Here is a 14453-nt window from a genome sequence, read left to right on the forward strand (position 1 = left end):
TGGCCCTCCTCCCCGCTACCTCAGCCAGCAGGCAGCATCCCCACCTTGCTCATGACACCAACCCTACCCAGTGTCTTCCAGCACCCTGCCCTGCCCACTGCCACTTAAACCCCACCTACCATCGCCCCAGCCCCAGCCACTATCACCCTGACCCCACCCACCACCATCCCATTCTACTCACATACATCCCAGCCCCACCCTCCTAGGCACCCTGGTGGCTCTGGGTCTGGTGGCTGGAGTGCTCACTACAGAGGTGGCAAGGCATCTGGGCCCATCCACCTTCCCTGGAGACACAGTTCCTGCTCCTGCTGAGCCTCCTGTGTCCTGTACTGAGTCTTCTGCATCAGGGCCCCCTGGGGGTGCAGATCCTTGTGGGTTTTCCATTGTTCTGAGGGAAATGGACCTAAATGGGACCTCAGCAAAGGTCAGGCTGCCCGCCCGCCAGGGGCCAAGGGGCCCAGGATGCTCTGGGTGCCTGAGATAAGGAGGAGCCCGCCTTGCCCCTTGTTGCTACGGGCTTCTGGCTACCGCCCGCTGCCCTGACTGCACGCGCTTGCACTGTCTGCTCGGCAGGCCGAGCTCCAGCTGTCTGCCATGGTCCTGCCCTGCCCGTAGGTTTTACATCCTGCCAGGTGACACCAATCTGTGACTGAATGGGCTCCATGGTGAGTGTGCTGCCTCTCCGAATGCCCTCTCGCCATTTCTTGACTTTGCTTCTGTTTGTTCAGTGATTTGTTTCCATCGGCTCAGGCTTTGTGGGTGCTGCCTCGCCCCACACCCAGCTCTGAGGGAATGGGGGTAGAGGGCGCTGTGGAGTATGTGAGGTGACGCGCCTGTGAGCGAGTCCCGCAAAGTCTCATATGCTTCCCATTTTTAGCCACGCACAGCCCACGGATTTGCCGAGAGAAGCAGCAGCTGTGGGCATGGTGCTCCTTTGCTTAGTCGTGACACCCGCCCTCCTCCCAGAGAGCCCACAGCCTCCCTGGGGAGCTGGGTCACTGCCAGTCAGGTCAGAGGAGCAGGGTGGGGTCCAGCCCTCTGGGAGAGGCATCCCTGTAAAGACAGAACGGACTGGGGATCCTGTGTGGCTCTGCAGCTGCCCTGAGAATGCCTGGGGCCTCCTGGCAGGAGCCCTGGTGGGTAAGTGCATCCTTCCATCACCAGCTCTGGCCAGGTTCATTCCACCTTGTGTGCCCACAGGTGTCAGAGCAGGCCTGTGCCCCGGACTACTGTAGCTGATTTGGGGTGCAGTAGACCACCAGCCATTCTTCCTCGAGGCCTTGGGGTTCACTGGGACCACTACCTTTTGGTCAGCAGCCAGGCAACAGGAAACCTGGGAAGGGACTGCATCCTGTCTGCACCTGGGTGGATCTGGGCGGGCTTCAGGCACAGCTGGATCCAGGGACCCACAGATCCCATCCACCTTTGCCCCTGCCTTCCTCTGTGCTGGCTTCCCTGCCCTTGGCAGCCACAGCCACAGCCCTCCTCCTCTTAAGTGCAATGCCAGTAGGAGAGAAGACTGCCCTCCCCCAGGACTCCAATTGGGCCAGTGTCCACCCAGAGGCCTGACTGTGAGAGTCTTAGCCCCATTGACTTCCATGAAACTCGGGGTTCACCCCAAGAGAGGAGAAGAACAGCTCCAAGAGCCCCCCAATGTTAGAAGCAGAACTTGTGAGCAGGGCTCGTGATGAGGAGAAGACAGAGTCATCAGGCCCAAGTGCAGGTTTCCTTGCTTTATTGAGATGTGCAGGTGACAGAGAAACGGCCCGTGGTGACCCCACATCCAGCAGGTCCATCAGCGTCATTGCCCCCAAAGCCAGGTGTTCGCTGTCTGCTATGTCCCACCCATCTTGGTCATTTTCACAGCTGTTCATACTTTCTTATCACTGTCACACGCTACAATGATGACCTACTAACCACCCCATTGCCACCCAGTTGAGTCCGACTCACAGTGACCCTGCCATTACGGGAGCAGACCGTCTCGCCTTCTTCCTGCGGAGCTGCTGGTAGGTTTGAACCGCCTAGTGAGCAGCACAAACATGCACGAGGGGTCCCCTGGCAGACTGTGGTGTAGTGGAGACACGGCTGTTGTACGCACCAGGAAACCAGCACATGCAGTGGCAGCCGGGTTGTGGTATTCGATCGGGGTCCTCTACCAAGAGGGCAGTGGAACGTGCCCTGTCCAGCCGTCACCATGCTGGGGGCATTGCTTTAGTGAGATCTGTAACTTTTCTTCTGAGGAGAGATGGTTTTGCCCCCAGTCATTTTCAGAGGGCAGCCCCTTCACCCATGGCCCTTCTGGTCTGGCAGGGTTGAGGTGCTTCAGGGTGAACATTGATCTTGGGGGTTGAGTATGTGGATTTATGTCTTATTCCTGAAGCGGTGTGGGGTGGGGTGTTGGCCATTCCTGTGGCGTTTTCAGAGAGGTTTGAAATGCTGATAGTCACTGTCAGACTCAATCTGTGGTCTGGGTTCCCACAGTGCAGGAGTCACAGAATTTGCACCTCCAACCCCGGTCCCACCTGCCCATCTGAGCACTGCTAGATTGGAACACAAGCTCTGAATTTTATAAAGAGCATCAAGCCCAACTGAAATCCAGGCCACCACTCCATCTCTCTTACTGCCATCAAGTTAAACTCAGTGTTCCCATGGGACATGACAGAGCTGTCCCTGGGAGTTCCAAGGCTGTAAATCCTTACTCGAGCAACCAGCCTCTGCATTCTCCTGAGGAGCTATTGGTGGGTTTGAACTACCAACCTTGTGCTTAGAAGCCCAACACCGAACCTACAGAGCCACCAGGGTTCTTTGAATGAGATGTAAACAAAAACCAAGCAAACCCACTCCATGGAGTCCATTCTGACTCAGAGTGACCCCCTGGGACAGAGTCAAGGTGCCTCTGTGCGTTTCCGAGGCAGCCTGGTCTTGACCTCTGCTGAGCTCAAACCACCACAGCCATCAGCTTGCCCTCGGTTACCTGCTGAGCATTAACTGCTGCCCCGCTGCTGCCTCCTCAGGCCTGACTCCGCACTCTGCAGGCAGAGGGGGCTGCCCTTAGGGCTTCTGAAGATGTCATCTTTACGAGAGCAGAGCGGCCGGTGGGTTGGAACTGTTGACCTCGTGGTTGGCGGTCTAGTGTCTGAGCCCCTGATCCATGGACCCTTGTGCTTGGGGCTCCCACTGTGGGATGCAATGAGTGATCTGTGGTTGCTGCAGGGCTGACTCGGCTCAGGGCCACCTCAGTGTCGGTACACTGCACCCCAGAGCCTCTGGGCTGCGATCCTGATAACGCAGCCCCCTGGCCCTCCCCCAGTAAGCATGTGCCCTCTTCTTTCTCACCAACAGGCTCAGGTTGAAGCTAAGAAAGAGCATGAAGGTGCGGTGCGGTTGTTAGAGGTAAGCGGAACCCTGCACCCCTCACGAGTAAGGGGCTGTCCCTAAGTGCCTGCTGTGTCCCAGTTCTGAGTGCATCTGGTGTGGTCCCTCAGGAAGGCCTCCCAGTGACCTGGGGCATGGTCACTGTGCTTCTTCAGGGGGAGGGCAAGGGGGTGGGGCCACGGGGAAAGGCAGTCTCCATGCAGGACACAAGCCTGCTGGCTCATGGGATGATCTCCCCAAGGGGTGAGGTGGGTGGGTATCTGCCAGCACTGGTGGCCTGGGAGCAGGGCACTGGCCCAAGAAGGCATCAGGGGGTCAGCATGGGACCCTCAGGGATTTAGAGCAAGGGTGTCTGAGTGACCAGCTCAGCCCAAGGCTCTTTTGCAAATGACCTCCCTGAGGCACTCCTGGGGCTTGAGTGGAGAAAAGCAGTCCCAGTGGACCTGGTGGGTGGGGGTGGGTCAGGAGCACATAGGGCTGTGTCTTGAGCACTTGGTCTGATGCCACCCTCCCAGTCTTGGGTCACCTCATGGACTTCCATCTGTATCCATCATATGGGACCAGGGGCTCCTGATTTCATGGGCAGGCCTGGAGTCCACCTGCCAAGGACAGAGGCCTGATAGCCCTCGCTGTAGATGCAGCAGCAGGAGCGACCTTGTTCTGAGGCCAAGAGGATCTCCTGGCGTGTAAAAGCCTCAGACTGGGAGCCGGGAGCCGGCCTGGCTATCTGCCTGGGAAACTAGCCCGTTGGCCGACACAGGGACTCAGGGTACATGGGGATGCACAGGGACGCAGGGATGCGCAGTGCCTGGCACCACTAGCTGCTCTCACTGCTGGGGCCCAGCCTGCAGCCCCGGGAGCATGTCCAGCAGGTTGGCAGTGTCTCCATAATGGTCTTGCTTTGCTCTTCCCCATCCAGAACACCCTGGACTGCATGCAGGTACTTCGAGGACTCCCCCCACCCCCTGTTTGTTGGTGCTGTTCCCCTCCCCCTCCCCACAACCATGCTAGTGGACAGTAGGTTGGGCCTGCTCACCCCCATTCTGCCCAAACTGGGTGTCAGATGGTTCTGCCTCAGGACACATCGGGGGAGCCCCCCAATTGATGGGCAGGATCCCAAGGGCTGGGTGAGCAGACTGATGTTCTAGAAGCATGGTCTAGAAACTAGGCTGAGCAGACTCTGAAAGGGCGAGCGTGCCTTGCAGGGCGGACAGGCCTCTGGGCTCCAGTGAACACAGGCAAAGGCACCGTTAGGGCCAGCCCAGCCATGGTCATGGGAACCTGGCCTCCCTGTTGCGTGTGGCCTCTGTGTGCATGTCTCATGGTGTCAGTGGTCCCTGCTCTCTGTTTGCCTATAAACAGAGACCATTGGCCCTAGAGGACAGAAGCTGCCGTGTCCTCCCTGAAAACAGGGTTTTGTGCTTTTCCCCAAAACCCTGGGCTTGGCAGTGCATCTGTGCTGTGCCTTCTGTCCTGTTTTTTGACCTGCTTCCCTCGATGTCTAGACCTGTGAGGTTGGAGTGACCAAGGCCTCCCCCAAACCAAAATGAGATGGACTCGGCCCCCCTCCCCAGGCTACAGAGAGCAGCTACCTAGGCCCAGAAAGAGTGATCACAGCAGCAAGGCACCAGCCCATTCCCCCATGGTGCCACACGGGTGGGTTTGGGCCACCCACTTTCAGGGAGCATTGGGGTCTGCCACTTAGGGATGGAAACCTTGCCCAAATTTGGAGTCCAGAGCTGTGGGTGTGGGGGGCAGGGGTGGGGGCGCTGGCATTTGGATGCTGAGTGGTCTTCCTGCCGACCATCCCACGGAGTCCAGTCCACCCCACGGGCCTCTCACTCTGGGATTCTAATTGCTGGCCTTGAGCACTCCATGCAGACAGGGACCATGCTCAGCACCTCATTATTGTCTACACATACCCCCTCCCTTGCTCCTACCCGCAGCCTCGGCTGCCTGCTTTGGGGGCAGCACAGTTTGCCTTAGAGAGCGTGGTGACGGCCACTCAGAAGCCCGGCTCACTGCTGTGTGAATTCCAACCCACAGCGACCCGTAGAGGCCAGATGAGAATCACTCTTGTGATTCTAATTTCCAAGGCTGTAAATCTTAGGGTTCTCCTTAGAGCAGCTGGTAGGTTTGAACTGCTAACCACAGGTTAACCCATTGAACTGCTAAACCAACCTGTAACCCATTACTCCACCGGGGTCCCTGACTGCCACTTAGAAGTGTGTATTCCCAAATCCCTTTGAGCTTGCCCCCCAGCTAGAATAAGCTCTGTCCATGTTCCCCTGGACACCCACTCAGCTCCTCAGCTCCTCTTGGGGTTCTGTATAGACACCCCGGTTCTCACCTGCCAGCTTCAAAGGTCCCTGAAGCTCTGTTCCAGCTACCAGGTGGGGCTCCTTCTGTACCCAGCCTGCCCTGGGACCCCGGTTTGTAGGTACTGTGCCCCTCAGTGGAGATGGGCAGCCAGACCAATTCATTCAGTCTCCTGAAAGGGGTGCTGCTGGCTTCTTGTTTTAATGAATTGAAGAAATTAATGATAGGTTGAAGCTTGTGGGTGTTATCTTTAGAAATCTGTGAATCTGGCAATAAACAGCATTTCATTCTCCCATACGCGTGCTGCCTCAGCCCTGCCCAGATCCGTGCAGAAGGAGCCCGACTGGCGAAGCGGGTACTAACCACAAACCCACCAGCTGCTCCTCGGGAGAGATGACAAAGGTGCCCTGGTGGCATGGTTGAAGTGCTCACCTGATAACGGAGACATTGGTGGTCCTGGAGCAGTTGAGGAGGCATCTGGTCCTGTAGTGCCTTAGAGACCCAGCAGGGCAGCTAGATCTCCTCAGTCCGACAGGTTGCCGGGAGTCAGAGTGGACCTGGGTCTGGGTGGGACTCTGAAGAGTTGGCAGTTGTCTTGAAAGGTAGGCGTGGTCACCTATGTTAAAAAAAAAAACCACACCTCCCCCGCCAAAAAAAAAAAGCAAATTTCAAAATCAAACCCACAGCCACTGAGTCAGTTCTGAGGCTGTACATCTTTTCAGGGGCAGACAGCCTCATCTTTCAACCCCAGAGCAGCTGGTGGGTCGGAACCCCCGGCCTTGGGGTTAGCACGGTGCCTATAGGCTCAGTTCTGAGATACGTGTGCACGCAGGGAAGCACAGTCCACCAGTGGCAGCTGGCTTGGGCTTGGTTTCAGCCCCTGCGACTGCAGGTGACCAAGTGCTTGGCTTCCCACCAGTGCCTGCGGCTCCGCAGACCAGGGCCTGCGGCTCCGCAGACCAGGGCCTGGTAAGAGACCCCTGGAGCTCGGCTCCACACTGGCACACGGGGCTACTGTGAGGATGGGCCTGAGCAAAGCTGGTGAGGCACATGGCCAGAGTCCCACGCCGGGCAGGAGGTTGTTGCTGCAGGGTGAGGAGGCAGGGAAGGCCCTCTGTCATGTCCCTGTGTCCTGGGCTGGTGCACGAACCTGCCACCTGCCCAGGCTACACCTGGGCTGAGCCCCTAGAGAAGCAGGAAACCCATGGGTACAGCATCCGAACCTGGCTCACCTGCCTGCAGGCTCTTCCCGTGTCCCGGACTGAGGGCTTTTGCCTCTGGACTCCTCAGGTGTCTGGGCAGTATCCACTCACCCAGCAGGCAGAGAGACCCCGGGACCACCCAGAGCTGTGTTCTGGGGGGCTCTGTGGTGCGAGGGACGCACCCCAGATGTGAAGGTGCTGCGGCTGAGAGCAGGTCAGCCATCCTTGGGTCTACTCTGGGTCTTGGCTTCTCATTCCCCAGCTGAAGCCCTGAGTGGGCGGCTCTGCTAGTCCTCGTGCTGGCATTGGGGGCCAGGCTACAGGGGATGCTTGGCTTTATTCGATGTTCCCAGCACAAATGCTTCTGGCTGACCTGTGTCCTCTGTGCCCTCCACCCCCTGCCCCAGTCCAAGGTTCAGGAGCTGGAGGTGCGATGCCGGGTGCAGAGTGAGCAGTTCTGCCTGCTGTCCCAGGAGCTAGAGAAGTTCCGGCTACACTCTGGCATCATCGACCTGCTGGGCCGCAGCCCGGTGTCTACCCGGGACTCCCCCTTCCTCAACGGTGCCAACGCCACCCTTGGCAAAGGTGTGTGCCCTCCTGCTGTTGCCGGCCGACACCTCCAGCCCCGGAGGGATCCCATTTTCCTGGAGAGAGGCCCCTGTAGGGTCGGCCCAGGAGCAGCCAGGACAGGGTGGCTTCTCGTCCAGGGTCTCCTCACCCCTGAGTGTCAGGCTCCCTTCACAGACAACAATGCCCCCTTCTGGTGGCAGAGTGGCTGCAGCCTCCCCTCAGTGTGAAGTCCAGGAGGAGGGGACCTCTCTCCCAGCGGCTCCACGAAATCCCCTGTGACAGACCTTCCTGACTGGACACTGTGTGCAGCCTAGCCCTGGCAGCTTGGGCTGTGCTGGCAGAAGGCCAGAGTAAGGGCCTGCTTCTAGCCAAGGGGTGGGTGGCCACCCACCGGGGTGGGCAGGGGCCTGGAGAGGCAGCATCTTGGTCTGACCACCCCTGCTAGGTCGGCAGAACATCGTGGGAAGCCACCCTGTGATCCAGGACTACATCCTGCTCCCTGGGGATAAGCCCCAGCCGCCGACCCGCAAGCCCGCCTTCCTGGCCAGGCCTGGAGGCCCGACATGCCGACTGGAGCCCAACGTGAGTCGTACCCTGGATGGCGCCCACCTGACCACCTGTGGGGGGATGCCCCAACCCATGGTGTGGCTTGGATATGGGGGAGCTGCCCCTCTGCATGAAGGAAATGGGCTCTGACCCATGGAATGGCGTGGACATGAGGGCTTACTCTGTACCCTGTTCCCTTCCTCTATTTGTGCTCCTCCTTCTCCTGCTCCCTCCTGCTCTCCCCTTTCCCCCCTCCCCCAAGACCTGTCTTTCTGAGTGTCCATGTCGGGGGACCCCGTCGTTTCTAGGACCTCACATGGAAATACACAGTTGAGCTTGAGACTGCTCTTTGAAGGTCAGAGGGTCAAACCCATCCAGAGGCCTCTGAGAAAGGCCTGGTGACCTTGAAAACCCAGTGGCGGCAGGGCCTGCTCTGATACCAGGGGCGCCGGGACCCTTGGCTGAGGGTGCACATGTGGCACTTGCTCCCTTCATTGCTCTCCACAAGGGTTTCCATGTGGCTCGGGCAGAGGGTGAGGCCGCCTGCACCCTGAACCCTCCCTTTGTCTCTCGCAGATGGACAATGAACAGAACTCCAATACCTCAAAGCAGAGATACTCGGGGAAGGTCCACCTGTGTGTCGCCCGGTACAGGTAGGAGGCGCCACTCCTGCTCTGCACTGTGCTGGCACCTGCGCTTGGGCGGTGGGTGCTGCAGAGGAAGCCAGCATCTCCCGGGTCTTAGAGGGAGGCCTCTCCCGGGGGCTGCTAATGGCGAGCTCTCTCAGCGCCTCACAAGAAAGGCATGGCATCGATTTCCCCAGGAATCTTCCACCAGAAACCCCATAGGCACAGTTCCTCTCTGACACTCACAGGATCTCCATGACTGCTTAGAGGCAACTCCAGGCAGCTGGGTGCACTTTGCCAAGAGTTAGAGTTAGGGCAGGGGAGGGGGCCTTCCTCCACCCCCTCCACCACACCCCCCCCCCCCAGTTAGGACAGCAGGCATGGCTGAGGTGGTGGGGGTGGGTTTTCCCTTCTGTGGAAATGTGTTTGCTGGAGAAGGTGTGAGTGTGTGGGCGTCACCAGTCTGTCCCCAGATCCTGAAGTACCTCTGTGGGTGTTGATGGCGAGGGGGCAACCAGCTGGATGTCTGGAGCATCTAGAGGGCTGGCCAGCCACCCATGTGGGTCAGCCACGTCCAGAGATGGGGGCGAGGTGAGTGGCCCGGCATGCAGCCTGGGGTGTGGTGCAGACGTGGCCTTTGTGTCTCCCTTCAGTTACAACCCCTTTGATGGACCAAATGAACACCCGGAGGCTGAGCTGCCGCTCACGGCAGGGAAGTACCTCTACGTGTACGGGGACATGGATGAGGACGGCTTCTATGAAGGTGCATGGTGTGGCTGGTGGGGCGGGGACGTTGGTTCCAATTCCTGCTGAGCAGCCAGTCCTTTGTGCGTGGGTTCTTAATGTCGCCCACAGCCCGTCTGGGCTAAGGTCATCGCCGTTCAGTGTGTCAGTCTGCTCTTGAGATGGACTTGCAGTTCAGGCGGGATAGACTGAGTTTGGATTTTTGGCTCTCATGGACCCATCTTAATTTTCTTCAACGTCAGCCCGATGTACAGACAAGAAGTCTGCTCCACAGTCAAGCCCTGGCCAGCTTACAGCAAGATGCCCAGTTTCTTAATTTCCCCAAACCCCACGGTGTGGTGTTCAGTGCGATTCCCGAGCCCCTGTGGTGGGCGTGTGCCAGGCTTGGGTTTGGGCTCTGCCCTGTGCTGTGAGCAGCACGAAAGGCTTATGCCCTTGGGAGGTGCCGCCCTAGCCAGGCGAAGGGGTTTGGGTGCTGGTGACAACACAGATGAGCTTGACGGTAAGTGGGAGGAGGTTGTGGGAGTGGCCCTGAGCGAGGGGCTTTGGCCACCAACAAGGGAGGAGACCCACTACGCCTTGCCACATGGTCGGATGCAGGAGGAGCGTGGTGTGTGCTGTGGGACATCAGAGTCCCTGGTATGACCCCTGGGGTATCACACCGCCTTTGTCCCCAACAGGTGAGCTGCTTGACGGGCAGAGGGGTCTGGTGCCCTCCAACTTTGTGGACTTGGTCCAGGACAATGAGTCAAGGTTGGCGAGCACCCTGGGGAGTGAGCAGGATCAGAATCTCATCAACTGCTCCGGCTTGGGCTTGGAAGGCGAGGGCCTCCCTGACCTGCACTCTCCCACGCACCTGGCCCCTGGCATCACGGACAACGGCTCGGGGACGCTGGACATGAACATCGACGATATTGGAGAAGACATCGTGCCTTATCCCAGAAAAATCACCCTCATCAAACAACTCGCCAAAAGTGTCATTGTGGGCTGGGACCCCCCGGCCATGCCCCCCGGGTGGGGTACCATCAGCAGCTACAACATCCTGGTGGACAAGGAGACGCGGCTCAGCCTCACGGTGGGGAGCAGGACCAAAGCCCTCATCGAGAAGCTCAACATGGCCGCCTGTACCTACCGCATCTCCGTGCAGTGCGTGACCAGCCGGGGCAGCTCGGACGAACTGCAGTGCACGCTGCTGGTGGGCCAGGATGTGGTGGTGGCGCCCTCGCAGCTGCGGGTGGACAACATCACCCAGGTCTCCGCGCAGCTCTCCTGGCTGCCCACCAACAGTAACTACAGCCACGTCATCTTCCTCAACGAGGAGGAGTTCGACGTCGTCAAGGCCGCACGGTACAAGTACCAGTTTCTGAACCTCAGACCCAACGTGGCCTACAAGGTGAAGGTCCTGGCCAAGCCCCACCAGGTGCCATGGCAGCTGCCCCTGGAGCAGCGTGAGGAGAGAGAAGCCTTCGTTGAGTTCTCCACCCTGCCTGCAGGTGGGTTTCCCCAGGCCTTGGGTCAGGTGTGGGGGGCTAGCTTCCAAGGTGCGAGCAGAGGGACCCTGCACATCGCCATCTTGCTGCTGAGAGCCCCTCAACTCCGTGTGCAGTGGGCTCTCCCAGCTGGTGGCCATGTGCGCACCTGTGTGTCTGAGAGAGCGCTGGGGTCCCTGTGTAGGGGATCCCGTGGTGGAAAGGCCTGCTCTGAAAGCATGTGCTAATAAGCAGGAGGCCCGTCCGGTGTGCTGTTGTCACTGCTGGCCCTGCCGGATCAGTTCTGACTCAGCGACCCCATGTGTAATAGTCCTGCACTGTCCCCACGGCAGCCCCACGTGTGAACCCATGGCAGCGGACAGTGTCCAGCCAGCTCGATGAGCCTCTTCCTTAACTCTAGCCAAGGAGGTGACAAAGATTGCACCCAAGTACTGCCTCTGCCCCTGCTACGCTCACTGGGTGGCACAGAGGATGGGGTGCCCCTGCCTCAGAATGGCCCTTCCCTCCATGTCTGGTTGGTTGGAGGCCACAGACAGTGGGCATTTGGGATCCGGGCATGCCTGCAGCTCCAACTGCTGGCTCCTCAGCTACGGGGCAGACGGACCATGGCATGGCTCCCCTGCTTGCCCCTCCTTCGTCCCATTTGGGGCTTGGGCTCCCACATGAGCTGTGGCTTCCCACTCTGCCACAGGACCGCCTGTTGCAGGGCCCTCTACTCCGACACACACAGGCCACTCCAACCTCAGCGCCCGCCTGAGTAGTGGGGGTCAATGGCAGTCGTGAGAGAGCGGCTGTCTGAGGGCCCCGCTGCTTTTCTCTTGGTTTTCCCATGTCCTTCTGTGGGAGATTCCCACCCTTGCTGGGTGTCTCTCCTGACTAAGTGCCGAATCCTGGGGAGCAACCCACCCCTACCCCCTGAGTAGTTCTTTGCCTGAGTGGTACCTGACCTACCTAGGAAGGGTCAATTCACAAGTTTGAGATGGCGGTACCATCTGGCTTCCTGCTGGTCGACTGCGAGAACCTCAGTGAGAAAGAGGTGGTGGCGAAGATCCCACTGTGAGGTCTTCGTGGAGCCCAGGGCTGTGTCAGTGGGCAAGTTCTCAACTGCTAATGGAAGCCTGGTGGCCTAGAAGGCTGGCGGTCTGTCTGCTGCCACAAGGCCACAGCCACAAGGCCCCCAGTACAGTGCTCCTCCCCTACACCCTGGCTCCAGTAGGGACATGCATGGGGTGGGATGGACAGATGGCAACTGGCTGGTGCGGTCTCGTGCTCCGTGCTGGTGGGACCGAGAACATTCAGCATGGGAGTCCCAGGGAGCGCGCCAATGAGGGACGATTCTGCGGGGAGCTGACATTGAGGTTGGAGAAGATGGGAAGCACGGGGCATTCCCTGGGGTTGGCTCCAATGCCTGGAGTCGGGTCTGGGTGTACGCAGTGGCTGGAAGGCTGTGGCAGTGGTGAGGGAAGAGAGCATGGTTCAGGCCAGCATTTCCTAGGATTCACTCCTGAACTACTTACTGTGTGCCATCCAACGCCATCTGTGTATTCCAGGGTTCCATGCTAGTGTCCATAGAACGTCCTGCGGTTATGGACATGCTATGGTGTTATGGACACACTATGGATGAGGATGGTGGCCACAGCCACACAGGGCTGCTGAGCACTGGACAGATGGCCCGAGCTTTGCTGTGAGGTGCCATCAACGTGGTTCCAACCCATAGTGACCCCGTGCTCTGCACAGCAGAAGGGAACCCTGCACGTCCTGCATCACCTTTACAACGGTGCAGTCCCCTGAGGCAGCCCCTGTGTCCATCCATCTCCTCAGGGCCTTCCTCTTTTAGGGCCCTGACATCCTTCTCCAGGGACAGGTCTCACCCGACAACTTGTCCAGAGTATGCGAGACAAGTCTCTCCGTTCCGCCACAGGCCAGGTGGGGGTTGTGGCCGCCTGTGCTGCTCCCGCCCTCTCCTGCAGCGCAGCTCAGGGCCATCAGCTCTCCTGGGCTCTTCCCGGTACAGGTCGCACATGCATGTGAGGCAATGACGAGCTTCACATTTTTTTGTTGTTTACTTTGTAATTTTTTATTGTGAATTAGGTAAAGGTTAACAGAGTAGATCATAGTTTTAAAATAAACATTTCATACACAATCTGGTTCAACTCACCTATTGCAATCCCCTCAGTGTATTACTATCTTTTTTTAAAAACGTTTTATTAGGGGCTCATACAACCCTTATCACAATCCATACATATATCAATTGTGTAAAGCACATCTACACATTCATTACCTGTCAGGGGAAGCCAGCCCCAAACACATCATTACAAGTCCGGTAGAAGCAATTGTGCAGCGATAATAAGTAAAGATCATAGTAAAGTTATAGAGAGTATGAGAGATAGAAGTGAAGTATTGAAATAAATGGAGTCAGACACGATTCATGATATTATGCTTACCTCAGCCCCACTCGATGGTCCATGTGGAGGGAGAGAGAGAGATTTAATGCTAGCCCAGGCCTTTTATCTTCTCTGGGGACGTGCAAGCCCCCTAATTACAGGTGAGGACATACGTCACTGGAAGGGGCTGTCCTATGGGTAATACAGTAATGAGAGGGGGGTGTTCTAGGGACATACACGCAATAGGAAGGGGAGGGATTGGGGTTATACATGTGACAAGATGGGCGGATCCTAGGTTTAGGAGGGCGGCTTAACTTTGACCTATTCCCTAGATCTCCATAGGAGCCATTATCGGTAGGGTATAAACCCCATGTACTGGAACCAAATAGATGACTGCAGGCGTCCAGTGTCTTTTACAGCCGGGAGTGGGGCCTACTGCAGTCTGGCAACTGGGAGGAAGGCTGTGAACAATTGACCTCCCCCCATAATTACCCTAATCATTTTTGAAGCATTTGTCCTACACTTAAGCCCTCTGCATCAGGTCCTCTTTTTTTCCCTTTCCTTACCTGCTCCCCCCTCCTTCATGAGCCCTTGATGACGTATAAATTATTATTTTGTCATATCTTGCCCTGTCCGACGTTTCTCTTCACCCCCTTTTCTGTTGTCCACCCCCCAGGGAGGAGGTCACATGTAGATCCTTATAATCGGTTCCCTCTTTCCAACCCACTCTCCCTCTACCCTCCCAGTAGCACCACTCACACCCCTGGTCCTGAAGGTATCATCCACCCTAGATTCCCTGTGCCCCCAGCTCCCATATGCACCAGTGTACATCCTCTGCTCTATCCAGACTGGCAAGATAGAATTCAGATCATGAAAGGGGGCGGGGGTGCTGGGGGGGGGGGGGAGGAAGAGGAAGCATTTAGGAACTGGAGGAAAGCTGTATTCTTCATCGGTGCTACATCGCACCCTGACTGACTCATCTCCTCCCCTAGACCCCTCTGTGAGGGGATCTCCAGTGGCCGACAAATGGGCTTTGGGTCTCCACTCTGTACTTCCCCCTTCGTTCACTATGGTAAGATTTTTTTTGTTCTGATGATACCTAATAACTGATCCCTTCAACACCTCGTGATCGCACAGGCTGGTGTGTTCTTCCATGTGGGCTTTGTTGCTTCTGAGCTAGATGGCCACTTTTTTACC

At 57.7% G+C, this 14453-nt stretch overlaps 1 protein-coding gene across 7 annotated transcripts in view; it reads left to right on the forward strand.

Annotated features, from left to right (window-relative positions):
- RIMBP2 (RIMS binding protein 2) overlaps window positions 1–14453 on the forward strand; it is a 103710-nt gene that overhangs the window by 62002 nt on the left and 27255 nt on the right. For all 7 annotated transcript variants that reach the window (XM_075533786.1, XM_075533789.1, XM_075533790.1 and 4 more), the window contains 6 exons: window positions 3343–3393; window positions 7304–7481; window positions 7912–8048; window positions 8589–8665; window positions 9292–9401; window positions 10063–10875. In XM_075533786.1, the coding sequence (XP_075389901.1) occupies window positions 3343–3393; window positions 7304–7481; window positions 7912–8048; window positions 8589–8665; window positions 9292–9401; window positions 10063–10875 (1366 nt within the window). The remainder of the gene's footprint in view (window positions 1–3342; window positions 3394–7303; window positions 7482–7911; window positions 8049–8588; window positions 8666–9291; window positions 9402–10062; window positions 10876–14453) is intronic.

The sequence above is a fragment of the Tenrec ecaudatus genome, chromosome 16 (assembly GCF_050624435.1).
Source record: "Tenrec ecaudatus isolate mTenEca1 chromosome 16, mTenEca1.hap1, whole genome shotgun sequence".
Taxonomy (NCBI): Eukaryota; Metazoa; Chordata; class Mammalia; order Afrosoricida; family Tenrecidae; genus Tenrec; species Tenrec ecaudatus.